The sequence below is a fragment of the Perissodus microlepis genome, chromosome 7, assembly GCF_051167445.1.
Source record: "Perissodus microlepis isolate ML-2025 ecotype Zambia chromosome 7, ASM5116744v1, whole genome shotgun sequence".
In the NCBI taxonomy this organism is placed as follows: Eukaryota; Metazoa; Chordata; class Actinopteri; order Cichliformes; family Cichlidae; genus Perissodus; species Perissodus microlepis.
In genome coordinates this window covers 44235150-44248267 of record NC_140467.1, presented here as the reverse complement: position 1 = coordinate 44248267, position 13118 = coordinate 44235150, and the positions used below count along the sequence as shown (strand labels likewise).

The following is a 13118-nucleotide window of genomic DNA, read 5'->3' as shown; positions in this document are numbered from 1 at the left end:
CTGCATCACTGTAGGAATGAGACAGCTCATCGAAAAGAAAACAGAGGATCAAACCCTTAAAAGTTTAACTAAAATTATGCTGTTGAGTGCTGATAAATCACTGACTTCATAACGTGTAATTGCAGAGCTATTCCCACATCGCTTCAGTGTAAATGGATTTCCTTTTGGTTTCTGACAATCTCAGCTTCTGAAATGAAAGCTCTGTAAACACCACAGGCTTAGCTTAGGGGGCCGCTTAAACTGATCTGTAACTCAATTTGGATGCAACAATTATCTCTGAAAACCTCTAAACCTCTCTAATAACTTTCCTAATTTTCATCCTAGAGTTGTGGATATACACATGAAAAGTTATTCTGCAACATTTAGTTGCCAATAAGCCTGTTTTTGTTTGTGTTGTTTTTACCTTATAGCATGGGCTAAGTCCACACACTTCCACTGCTCCACTGGCTGACCATTTAGCTGCAGGAGAGTGTCCAGCTGCTGCAGACCAGCCTGATCTGCTGGACCCCCTGTCAAAGTAAAAAGATGGAAATAAAAACTTTGCATCATTGCACACTCTCAAGAACCATTAACACACACCAGAGCTGTAGCTTGTATTTTATGTGCAAGTTTGTTTCTTTAGCCTTCCAGATTCATAATGGCAAATCCCTGCAGGGCATAAGCAATAAAATCACGACCACACGTCAAAATGCTTGTTTTGAAAACTTTTCACACATTATTAGCTTGGGACACAGCATCTTAATTAACCCTTTAAGACCTACCATAGAACCAAGTCCGCCAGAGCTTATAGTATATTTTTACATGCTGTGGAGCCATTTTTTGGAGCATTTCAAGTTGCTATACATCAATACAACCATTATAGCCCAAATTTTAATAATATGTCTGCATTAAGTGCATAGTAATTACATAAATTGCAAAAAAGTGCAATAAACTACAAAAAAATTTAAAATTGTTTTTGTTTTTTTAACATATATTTCTAGTTAGAGAAATTTAAGAGGCTTATCCCTCAAAACTGTAAATACAAAAAAGTTGCACAAACTAGTTTCCCACCAAAGGAAATTTATTTTAAGTGTCTTCATAGTTTTATTTTTGAGATACACCAATTTTCATATACTGCAGGAAAAACGAAAAAATATATTTTAGTGCAAATTTGCAAAATAACAGCATATGCATCAAAATAAAATATTTACAGCAGTGCAATATGAGTCCTCAGCATCCCAGAAACGACACAGAAAGTCATAAAGTCAAACATAACTTTTAAAAACACAAGTATAGGCTCATAAGGCCACGATGGTAAAAAACTACATTTCCGCAAAATGACGTCACTTCTGGTTTCGGGCAGGTCATGCCGGACATGTGACAGTTCGTGCTGATGGACGTAGGAAGTGTTACAAACAGCTGATCGGATCGGCAAAGCCTGTTTCTGGAATATTATGTTTTTGTTGCTGCAAGTGCTTTTTATGCAGTTTTTGCAAAGCTATATGTGGAAGGAAACTGTGACTTAGGACAAGCTGATGGCATAAGATGTAAGCAACTCCTCCGGTTTCATATGCAAAAAAAATTATTGCGCTAGCTTACGTGGTTGCAGTGCTACCGGGATTTAAAAATAGTTATGCAAAATGGAGCGTGTCCGCTCCGACCGGCTTTAAAGGGTTAAAGACATGACAACTGGGAAGACACTTGCCAACATGGGGGCTTAACTCAAAGGTATCTATCTGACAGTCAGCCTTGCTATCAACTGCCACACTCTACCGACTGAGCTGAACATGTTATAAAGCACAAATCAGTGAGACAGCAGTAACCCAAATGGCCGAGACATACTGTACATACAGTCCATCTATCTATAAGCACCAGGGATGTAAGGTAAGGAGACATATCTAGGATGAGCCACCATATGACCATGGTGAGGATGAGGAGGACGGAGAAGATGATGAAGATGCAGCCCACCACCACTCTGCGGTACCTGGCTTCCAGGGTTGATGGGTGCCAGGATGATATAGTTATCCCCGTTGGATGCCTTCACTCTAGTTCCTTTCAGAGTGGCAGTGTGAGGATGGTGGAAGTTTATCTACTGCCACACTCTACCGACTGAGCTGGTAATAGTGGTCATTTTCCGAGCCCCCACCCCACACACTGATGATGTAACTTCAAATGCATCACGTAATTATGAGATACCAAATTAAAAGGGCAATCTGATAGCTTAAGGGGGCATACTAATAGAAAATGTCAATAGCAGTTGAGTCATCAGCTGACCAGACCTTTGCTTCCCTGCCCTCTTTCCCCACATTTCTCTTCTCTCTCCACGGCGCTATTGAATAAAGGCAAAATGCCAGAAAAGGGGGAGAGATGTCAAACTCAGGTCAATCAATGGGACACAAAGGCAAACAGAGTATTTATACAGCAAATGTAAAATGGAACAGAGGAAAACACCAAGCCATTTCTGACTCAAGAAGGCCCCTGTTTTGACATATACAATTTATAGTATGTTGTTTAGCACTACACTATTTTGGCATATCCTCATGTTATACAAATACTATTAAAAACAGAAATCTGTCATTGGCAGTCAGCGAAAAAAACATGGAAAAACCTCAGATTCCGATGTTGAATCAAACCCGTCCATCAAAAATATAAAAGGCAGGCTCAAAGAAAAGTGCATCGCTGTTTTGTCATGTTTCCGAGTATTTAAAGACCCACAGTTTGAACAATGGATCCTTTAGGAACAGTTGGGCTTTGTGTATCTAACAACGTGCATGTAAAACTTGCCTGGATCAACAGCCTGTACCCTCACAGGAGAATCCGAGCAGATGGTGAATCCGTATCCATCCTTTCCTCGAAGGATGGTCACCTGCAGAAAACACGCGCACACACAGACATGAGCATTTTGTGATACGGTGATAGGAAATCACTCTCTCCCCTGCTACCTGAGAAACGAAAAGTAGCACGTAAGCAAAATGATCAACTTCCTTCCTCGCTATGGGACAATTGGATTTATGATTTGTATTCTGCTTCTACTTCCTGCTAAAACTGTCTTGACAGCAGATTCCCATTGAAGCCAATTAGCTGAGTTAGTGGGAAAAACAACTGTTGAGATAAAAAGATGCTTTGTCCATTAGCTGAGGGAAAGGGGAAAAAATAGTCAGACTGCTAATTAACTTAACATTTAGCCAGATTTTATATATGCAGTGTACAGAGGCAGCTGATAAAGACTTTAATTGCCCCCCCCCCCCCCCATTAATGTAAAAAGTGCCAAAATAGGTCCAAAAAAGTCAATACAACAGGAAGTTCATGAATAATCACTACAACCTATTTCATATCGAGTTCGATTTAACCTTTGATCCTTTGATGGTGCTGGTAAGAACTGTGTTGTGCTCTATAGCTATTTGTAGGGTTTTAATTCTGCAAATGAATAAATAAACATGAACATTTCAAATAATCGATACGAAGTGATTTTACTGGAATATGTTGTCCAATCAGGTTTGCAGAGTAGAGTAGAGAGGACCAATATTTGTCCATTGAAAAGTATCACATACGCACACAGACACAAACGCTGATGGATCTTTCACATTGTCTGTCTGTCTCTTGTGTTGCCAAACATTCAAATACCTGCACCCGAAAGCTTGAGCCAAAGTCAACAAAGTTCCATCCAAAACATCTCACTTTCCATGTCATCTGCTGAAAACCGGGGGGCCCAAAACACACAGACATCCCCGCTCGCTCGCCCTTTCTTTCTTTTTTTTATTCCTACAGCAGAGCAAACATGTACATGCTCCTAAATTACAAAGTCTGCCCATGAGCGAGATGCAGCAACTTGAAGAAATACACTGATTATTCAGGGGCCCGAAGCTCAGCACGACCCTGAAATGTCGACTACCATTGCGGTTTCTTATAGTCCACCGATTTTTATGCCTCGTGTCACCATATTCCTTTAACCTTGAGTCACTTTAATCTGTCCCCTTTCTGTCTACCTCCAAAAATACACTGCTACAAAAAAGACTTTCATGCCACAGACAAATACGGCGGACTTTGTGGCTGCGCTAAAAAGAAGAAAAAGCAAATGTGACTGATGCACAGTTTTGTACAAACATTCAGTCTTTTAGTTGTTGTCCTTCCTCAGTAACTGAAAAATACAAAACACTCGCCTTTGGAGCATCCATAAACTATGTAATTGGGATTAGGAGAAGGAGAATATGTCAGTGCAACACTGACACATTTAAACTGGTGGACTAATGACTCCATATCTTCACTGGCGACTGTGACAACAGTTAACATAAGTTCTTAAACTAAACTTAATTCAGTGCTTTGTGTGTGTAGGTCTATATTTTTGTAGGAAGACAGCAATCAAATTCAATCAAAATCAGTTAAAAACTGAAAAAGAAACCATCTCTCTTCACCTAAACCAGGATTTGTTTTGTTTTTTACAAAAACACTATGAAAGGGGATAAAACTGATCACAAACTAAGCTGACTGAAAAGTGAAAAGGAGGGCAGAGGAGACCGAACAACGACAAAAAGAGGAACAGCTGGTCTGAAGTAAAGCATTTCCCTGGAATTTAAGACAAACAACAAACCACCAATAAACACTTTGAAAGAGCAGAAACCGAATACGTGACAGAAATCTGAGAAAAGCAAAGAATGGGACTGACAATGGAGAGAAGTGCGGCACAGACTGCCAGTCTGCTGTCTCATCTATCCGTTTCTATCTCTTCCTTGTTCAGATACTTGTCCTTTTTAAGCAAGCTCTCAGAGCTGCCTAATTTGGATTGATTCATCCAGAATCCGTAGCCTTTACAGCGTTAATTAAATTTGTAAGCATAGCCGAGTCCAATCACTTGGACTATCTCTGGTCTGTTTTAGAAAGCAGTCTGATGTCCTTTTTTTCACTTCTAAATGAAATCAGGAGGATTATTTTTAGAAAAGAGGAGCCTGGAAATAATCCATCAATGATTTTTCATATTTCGCTCCATCAATCACAAGACGTATTAGTGAGATAAATGAAGAAAAATTAATGGGACATGTTGCCAGCATGCATTAAATATTTAAATTGTATAAGCAGGGCTTTACTGATGAATTAATAACTCAATCATAATGAGTAAGGACTAGAATAAAAAATAGGATTTTAAGTTAGTTGTAACAAACTTAAATGAACCCAGCAGAAGAGTGCTCATGCATGCGCTTTTCTTTTTTTTCACTCATCCTTGCGTGACCCACAATCACCATCAATATAGATCTCCATCTGATGATAGCACAACTTTTGTTTCTCATTTCATTATTTTTAATGAAAATGAACATCAACTTTGTCCTTTCAAAAGCCTTTTTTCCCAACTTCTTGTCTTTTTATTGTTTTCAAACAGGTGTGAATGATTCAAATCATTTGCAAAGTTTTATTACTAACCCCTTTATTTTACAGCCCTAACATTTAGTTGGAAACAGTTTTGTCTTGTTTACTTCCAACAGTGCAGGAGAAGGGGTAAGTAAATAAAACTTACCAATCACATACGATATTCATATACGGCTGGACACTGTTATCTGGGTCAGTATGTTCACTGACTAAAGAAAGCAAAACGCACCCACACCCTTATCTGACTAACGTCTCGCTGAATTTTCATCATGTAAGTTCGGACTCAAAATTAACTTCCAGTCGTTATTCTTTTAGTCTCGTTAGACACTACATGCAGAAATCTGATTAATCTTTATTCGGAGTCATTAACATTATATTCTTATATTCTCAGATCTGATTGACTAATTTTGATCTGTATGTTAAATGTGTATCAAAAAGTGTCAGTTCATATCGTTCTAAATATGTGTCTCCTGGGTCTCTTACCTCAAGAAAAACAACCCCCCCGCCCACCCCCACACCACCATACCCCCTGCATTTGCTCGCAGGCAGTTATTCTTCTGCTGGCATGTAGCTGGAAGTGCATTTTCTTTTTTTATCAGGGTTCAGTAGCGTGCAAACAAGGATGTTTCCACTTCAATATTTCATATTCTGCTTCTGTGTTAGAAAGATCAAAAACTATCTACGCTGCTGGAGTGTTATAATTCTGGGAACTTTATTCATCTGTTGCAGATAAATTATGAAAGCGCTGTTCCAAGATCAGAACTATTAAAACTGTTAACTCGTGTTTCACTCGCACACACAGGTTGCAACCGTGCAGCTAAAGCACTCCCCATTCCCACTCCCTCTTCCACCACCGCCTTCCCTTTCTCTCACTTCTGTAACTTGAACTCAGACACACCTGAGGCAGCCTACATCCGATGCACAGGTGACACAGCCCGTGGATGGTGTGTATTACACCACCTCCTCTTCCTCCTCCCTCTCCTGTGTTCAAGTCCGCAGCCAATACACACACACTACGACGGTGACTCTCCACCTGGCCAGCACTCCTGCAGCCCGAGTATCGCCAAAGTTTCCTTTGTGCCGCTGAGCTTGTTCTCCTGGGGCTTTGCTCCGATGGCTGGGTGGACTTTAGGGTGTTATGGATCATCTTGGCGGTGACAGCTGCCCAGACAGAGGCTGTAGGGAATTTAGTATTGAAGTGTGCCCAGGTGACAGTCCAGTTGAGGTGGCTTTAGGTGGCAAGAGTGTCCCTCACCTTGCTGGGTAACAAACAGGAATCTGTGGAAGAGAAATGCTCCGTGGATACTTCTGGCGTTCACGCTGCACCAGCTTTGCCGTAAATGAGTCTCAGTTTCCCCGTCCTCTTTGCAAAAACACTGCCACTGACCTCCAAAGGCACTTTTCCACTCAAAATGTATTATTATTCTGACTCCAGTCATCAGTGCAGAATCATCTTTTTTTGCCTCTCTTTGTACCTACAATTTCATGCCAACCTCAGCTTCATGTGTTTGACTTCCCTTTCTCACTCAAAACCTTCCTCTTTTCATCTCACTTCTTTCTTCTTCCATCTGTTGTATCCTGCACCACGCGGCCCAGCTCCTCGCCCTGTGGCCTGAACAGCAGAAGTTGCAGCAGTGCCTGAGATCAGCTGTGTGAGTGTGTGACGGCGTCATGTAGGCGAGACTGGCGCTGGCTCAGCCCGCTCAGGCCACACTGTAGCTCCTGGCAGGGGCGCTCATGGGAACTCTTCAACAGCAGAAGAATAGGAGGAAGTGCCTCCCACCGCCACCCCCCTCCGCACACATACACACATGCACTTATGCATACCTCGCCACCCTGCTGCTTGAACAGCTTTGTGTGTCTGCCCCCGATAAGGCCAGTTTGTTTCCTGAGTCGACACTGTGAGGTTGTGAAAGGTGCTATAGAGCTGTCCCTTGTAAATACTGTATATACTCTGCAGTGACTAATGCAGGCAGTGCGAGTGAGACATGTATAAATAAGACCGTGAAAGGCAGGACTTTTAATAGGCCGGGCCTGAGCCTGCAGTTGTTGCAGAGTTAAACTCGGACCACATGTGGACTGTAAACGGAAACGTGTCTGATTGCTCTCCACTTTTGCGTGTTACCAATTTTAATGACCTCATTTCCCGGCAAAACACACAAAATACAACGACAGCACTGTTGTTTAGGGACAAGCTTCACTCTCGCGCCTCAATCAAACTTCGCACCTCATCGGACTCTTTCCACCGTACTTTTTTTTTCCCATACTCCCCAACCTCCGTCCAGACATTCTGCTTGTTTGTTATGTTTTCGACTTCCACATTTCCTCTGCTTTTCCTTTCAGTCGCTCCCCACTCGGCTCCAAGCACACGGTACGGAAATTCGCAGGTCTGAGAATTCCAAACAATCTCCCCTCCTGCTCCAGCTATCCAAGCTTTGCTTCTGTTTTTGTTTTAAATATCCGTATATCTGAGAGAGAGGTGGTCATCTGCAAAATAACAACAACAAACGCCTCAATAGCAGCGGAGGGAAAAAACCTGTTAAATCACGACTGCGACAAAGGCTGTCTAACCCTTTACAGCCCCTTTAATTCCCAGCTTGCTGCTTTTTCTTTTTAATCGTCTGAATATCTGGCTCGAGGAAAGAAACACGGACAGAAAACGAGCGGGGTGAAAGAGGAGTGCTGCTGCATTAGTCTGTACAGTGTTAATAAAGTGGCAGAAAAGGCCATTGTTTTAAGATCCCTTCATGCCAATAGTGATGGCAGCTTTTCCCTGTTTGCCTTTTGAAAAGGGCGAGGGTTACCCGTCAAGCACACAAAAACACTTTCTCTTTCTTTCACGCTGCGCTGTTCACCTCTAAATAGGCAGAAGGACGGATTAGAGGGACAGAAGAAAAGGAGAGAAGAAAGCCGGTCTTAGCGAGAGGAGTGAAAGAAAAGTTTGAAAAGCTTGTCTCGGAGCCAGACAAGGCCAATCTGGTTTTTTTAGTAGTGTGGGATCTCTCTCCCTCCTTCTGCCTCTCTTTTTCTGACCTGAATAAACAGCTATCAAAGGAAGAGACGTCTTCTGAGCCAGTGAACACACGATGGGTCTAAGACCGAGTTCAAGGTCACAGCTCGAGTTGCATTTAAAATTCAAACAGTGGAAGTTTGGCATGCAGAGTCATAGGTGCAACTATAGTTACAACATTTTGAGGGTGACACTGTGCATAATATGAGAGATAAAGAGCAAGTCAACCCTGAATGCAGCAGGCCAATGAACTTCAAATTGTTTATTTACTGTATGTTTAGGGGAGAAACTACACAGGAACAAGGTAAAAACTTTCAAGTAGCTAGTGCAGATGCCATCATGAAACTTCCCCAGCAGCTTATTTACATTGTGACAACGTATTTTTTAAAATAAAGCACATACAGTATATTTATGCAGTAAATGTGCAGTGCATTATGGATGTTTTCTTTCCACTAGTCTGAAAACCAGATCTCAAAACTAACAAAAACATGTTTTTCCCTGCAGTGCACCACCTTAAATCGATCAGTTACTCACATCATCTGTTTGAACTGTAAAGTCAAAGAACAAGTGGCGAATTGCAGATATATATGTCTCACACGTTCAAGTGATGGGACTACATGAACTCTAAGGGGATCAGCAAAGTGATCACAGTTCTTACTTTTAATGTCACTACACTTGAATTGAAGTGGAAGACTGCTCTGCTCATCAGAAGCAATTTTAGGGGTTGAGGCACGGACAGTTTGCTCTTCCCCCTGAAACATAGCAGGACAGGGTTGCTTCAGATTAACAGAAGTTGGAAAGTATAGGAAAGAACAACGATAAGCTTTTGTACGCTCAGCACCTTGCGGAGAAGAGAGGAAGGTTAAGAGCAGCCAAGTCCCAAAATACTCACAAAAGAATATTTCCTGGCAATGAATCCAGCCATTCTTCTTTTTTTTTTTCAAAGACACAATCCAAAAGAAGAAAAAAAATAAACTCTTTCTCATCTAGTCAGCTCACCTCACCCTTCCTGTCCATCCTTTGCAACAGACAAAAGTGTCAGACCCATTTGCACAGAGACGGTTTAAAAGCTAATGGTAGCTGACAAGCAAATTGATGTGAGGGGACATGTTGTCCAGGGCTCAACTATTGTTAATATTCATGAACTGTGCTCACTGTCATTGCCATGAGCCGATAGCCTTTTTTTTTTAAACCAGTAAACATAACTGGTAAATGCTGACATGGCATCTCTGCTTCATGTCAAGTCTTAAATCTGTGCTTCAGATGATCATTTTTAGAAAGTGAGAAAACAAAGAAAACTCCAGAAAATTTGAGTTTGCAGCAGCTGCTGCACAGATCCAGCATTATAAGTCCAATCATGAACTCTACAACTCTACAACCTACAATCCAGGCTTAGCTCAGCACTGAGATTGTCCTCATCAAGATCACTAACAAATTCCTCAGTGCAAAAGATGCTGGCCTTTTCAACCCATCCACTGCCTTTGATATTGTATGCTGCAGTGTTCTGCTCACCCACTTTACCCAATGCATGTTTGTGGCACTGCCCTCTCCGGGTTCCAATCATACCTCTCAAAGGAAAGCAGTTAATTACTATCAGTAAGCCCCACTAGCTTCTCTGTTCCAAGGCGTTCTCCACTGCTCACATCAACACATCAATCTGAATGCCTCCACCTCCACAACACCTCTTGTCTCTGGGTTTCATTTTCTAATCCTCTTGCTAAAAACGCTCAAGCATGCATTTCTCTTTCCACCCCTGAACTTCTGTAATAAAGTGCTGTTTCCTACTGAGTTCTTGAGAGGCACATGTCTATCACACTCCTCTACAAGACTCTCCACCTCACCTGCAAGCCCTTCCACCGTCTTGTGCCTCAGCATCGCTCTTGCCTCCTAACCCTCCTATCCTCAGACACAGGAGAGGTGCCCGTTTCTCTCCACAGGCTGTGGAGAGACAAAGCCTTCTGTAGCCACACTCCAATTCATTGCAAAACTCTGCAAACTAACATCCAAAACATGAAATCCTGGGACAATTTAAGACGTTACTCAAACCCCACCTTGCATCCTCAGTGGGGGTTTTTCTAGCTCATTAGGCTTGATTATTTTCCTGTGGGTTTTTTTTTTCCACAAACCAGCACATTTGTTTCTAATGGGCTGGTTTGTGTTTTATATAACAGCTTTTACTCTACATTACTGCCATTAAGTGCCCACAAAATCTTGGAAGGTATCTTTATAAAGTAACCATATAAAGGAACTATTACATTTATTATGTGACCATTATTATTATGGTGGCGGTCCTTGCTTTCTAATAAGCTATAGTTTAATTTTACTTCAGTACAATCTGACAGGTAAACTAAACCCTCACCCTAACTTTACAAAAAATTGGTAACTCAAAATGTCAGATTTCAAAAGATCAATTGCTTTAGTTTTCCATTTAAGGCATTGCAAGAGAATTTTCTGATTTTGTTTTTAAGAGAACATCAACATTTTCTCTAAATATCACACAAATCAAATGCTGCAGTCACCACAACATGCCCTTCCTATGATTATTAATCCTAAATGCCAACAACACTTTCTTAAAAAGCAGCACCAGCATTTCGGAATAAATTACAGGGACATTCGGCTCGCACACTGCAACACACATTATGAAACACAGTTTATCTTCCAAACATGTTAACTAACTTAATTTATTAATTAACTAAATGCACAAGAACCACAATACGTGAGAAGAAGTTGTGAAAACGTATTCAGTGGATGGAAAATGCTCTTAAATAGCCATGTGCTTTTTCATTGCTGTGGTACATTCCTTTGTGTATATCAAGTATTATCTTCACCAACATCTCTATCAACATCGCCAAAGCCTTTTAATGAGTCCTGTGTGAATCGCTGAAGGTATTCATGTGCAAGGCCATTACCAAACACTGAAAAATGTTTGAGTTGGTGAAGAGAAGGCAGTTAATGATACCACAGACCTCTTTGTTTAGTAGGGGACAGGGGTGAAAGAGAGGAGAAGGATGCAGAGGAGGATACCACAGTGAGGGAGGAAATTAGCGGTGGTCTGGAACGGAGCAGGGACATGGCAACAGAAAGCGAGTACAAAAAAAAATAAAAAAGGAGAAACTCTAAAAGGGTTTTCCATTCTCCCCTAATTTAGTCTGTCAATGTGCTTTCCCCCCTCCCTTAAGTCTCCCCTGAGACTGTCCCACACAAACCGCACAATCATATGTTACTCTGATTCACCCGGAGATAAAGAGGAAGAGGGAAAACAAGAATGAAGGAGGGAGGAGATGAGAAGGGAAGACGAAAGGACCTTTTACACATGCAGATGCCACAATGCCCTCAATGACCTTAAAAGCGACTCTTCCAGCAGTGTAGGAAATGTAATGTATTTGTAAGTTTTGTTTGCATATGTGGAAAACAAGAAGAAAAAGAGAAGTACTTTTTAACCTAAACGATAGAAGGAAAGCATGTGAAAGGTGAAACTAAAGTTACCTCCTCTGTTTAATCCTGTGCAATCACTCTGATTCTCTACATAAGCGCCATATGACCACTGCTTTTCACAAAGCTGGCATCCCAGAGTGTTTCTAAAGCAACACGGATACATTTTAAGTGTCATACTGATCTGCTGAATAGGTCTGAGGGGCTTTGTCCACTAAAGCATTTTTTTTGCCAAGTGAAAACGCCAGACGTTCTTCTGAAAACATCCAGCTGGGAGCGCTTGAGAACGCTTTAGGGGGACAGCGTTTTTTGTGGGGGTGGGGATTCAGCTTAGCGCTTTAGTTGCCACGAAGTACCTGACTCCAGCTGGCTGTTGGTTAACTCATAGATCCCGGGTCAACAAAACGTGACTCCAAGAACTGTTTCCCTCTGAGCAAGGTGTTCATTTGGGGATGTCAGGTAAAGACAGGGCGACAGTAAAAGTCCTCCAGTGTTTTTAAGTAGCCAGTCAGATATTAGTCCCGCACCTTCTCTACTGTGGCCTGATGGCTAAGTAAATAACAACTGAGCGTTTTACCCAAAGTTTAATTTGTGGCAAACTGAAAAAGCGTCCAGTTTGGAAGAAGACGCTGTGGAATTTAGCGTCCTGTAAAAAAACAGCCCTCAGCCATTGCAAAGTGCGGTGGGGGGAAAAAAATTTGTTGGACGCAGCCTCAAACTGTCAAAATAACTACAACGTTATTGATTATTTTTTATTCACTACATGCAGTTTCTTGATACCATCAAGATCAACCAATAGGAGTCCCCTTTTACCTGATGTAATTTAATAAATCTCAGAGAAATTAACTTTATAAAATGATTTGGTCTAAAAAAATTGATTGTGGTTTGAGAAACTGTCTTAACAAGCACAGGGGGAACTTCCACTCAGGATATTCAGGGTGTCTGGAAAGTGGAAAAACATCCCTCTTTTATGCCAAGTGTAGGGTTTAAAATTTGCATATTAACATGTAAAATCTGATTTTTGTTAGCAGCACATGGTTTCTGGTTGGGCTTTCAGTACAACTGGTCAGTTGCATTTAAGCAGGCTTACAGGTTGTATGCAGGCAAACAGTGTGTTTATAGAGCAAATGATGGAATGTATTTTGGGCCAGGGTTGAATGATAGCTTAGCTTTCTTCTTTTTTATCTGTCTATCTATCTTTTATGACCCATACAGAGAACCAGAAGTCTTGGCCTTTGAGTCGAAGCCATCGTATGTAAGCCAACGGCAGCTAAAGACTCAAGTGAAAAATCTGAGATAAGATCAGGTGGACAAACAAAACAACAAAATATTGAATTTC

General features: G+C 41.3%; 1 protein-coding gene across 3 annotated transcripts in view; it reads right to left on the bottom strand.

The window, feature by feature from the left end:
* rgs3a (regulator of G protein signaling 3a) overlaps positions 1-13118 on the bottom strand; it is a 120482-nt gene that overhangs the window by 89135 nt on the left and 18229 nt on the right. For 2 of the 3 annotated variants that reach the window (XM_084935324.1, XM_084935323.1), the window contains 2 exons: positions 2764-2845; positions 404-509 (listed from right to left, as the gene is read on the bottom strand). In XM_084935324.1, the coding sequence (XP_084791450.1) occupies positions 404-509; positions 2764-2845 (188 nt within the window). Of the gene's footprint in view, positions 1-403; positions 510-2763; positions 2846-6235; positions 7033-13118 lie in introns of those variants that run through there. The other variant, XM_084935322.1, reaches the window with a different exon arrangement.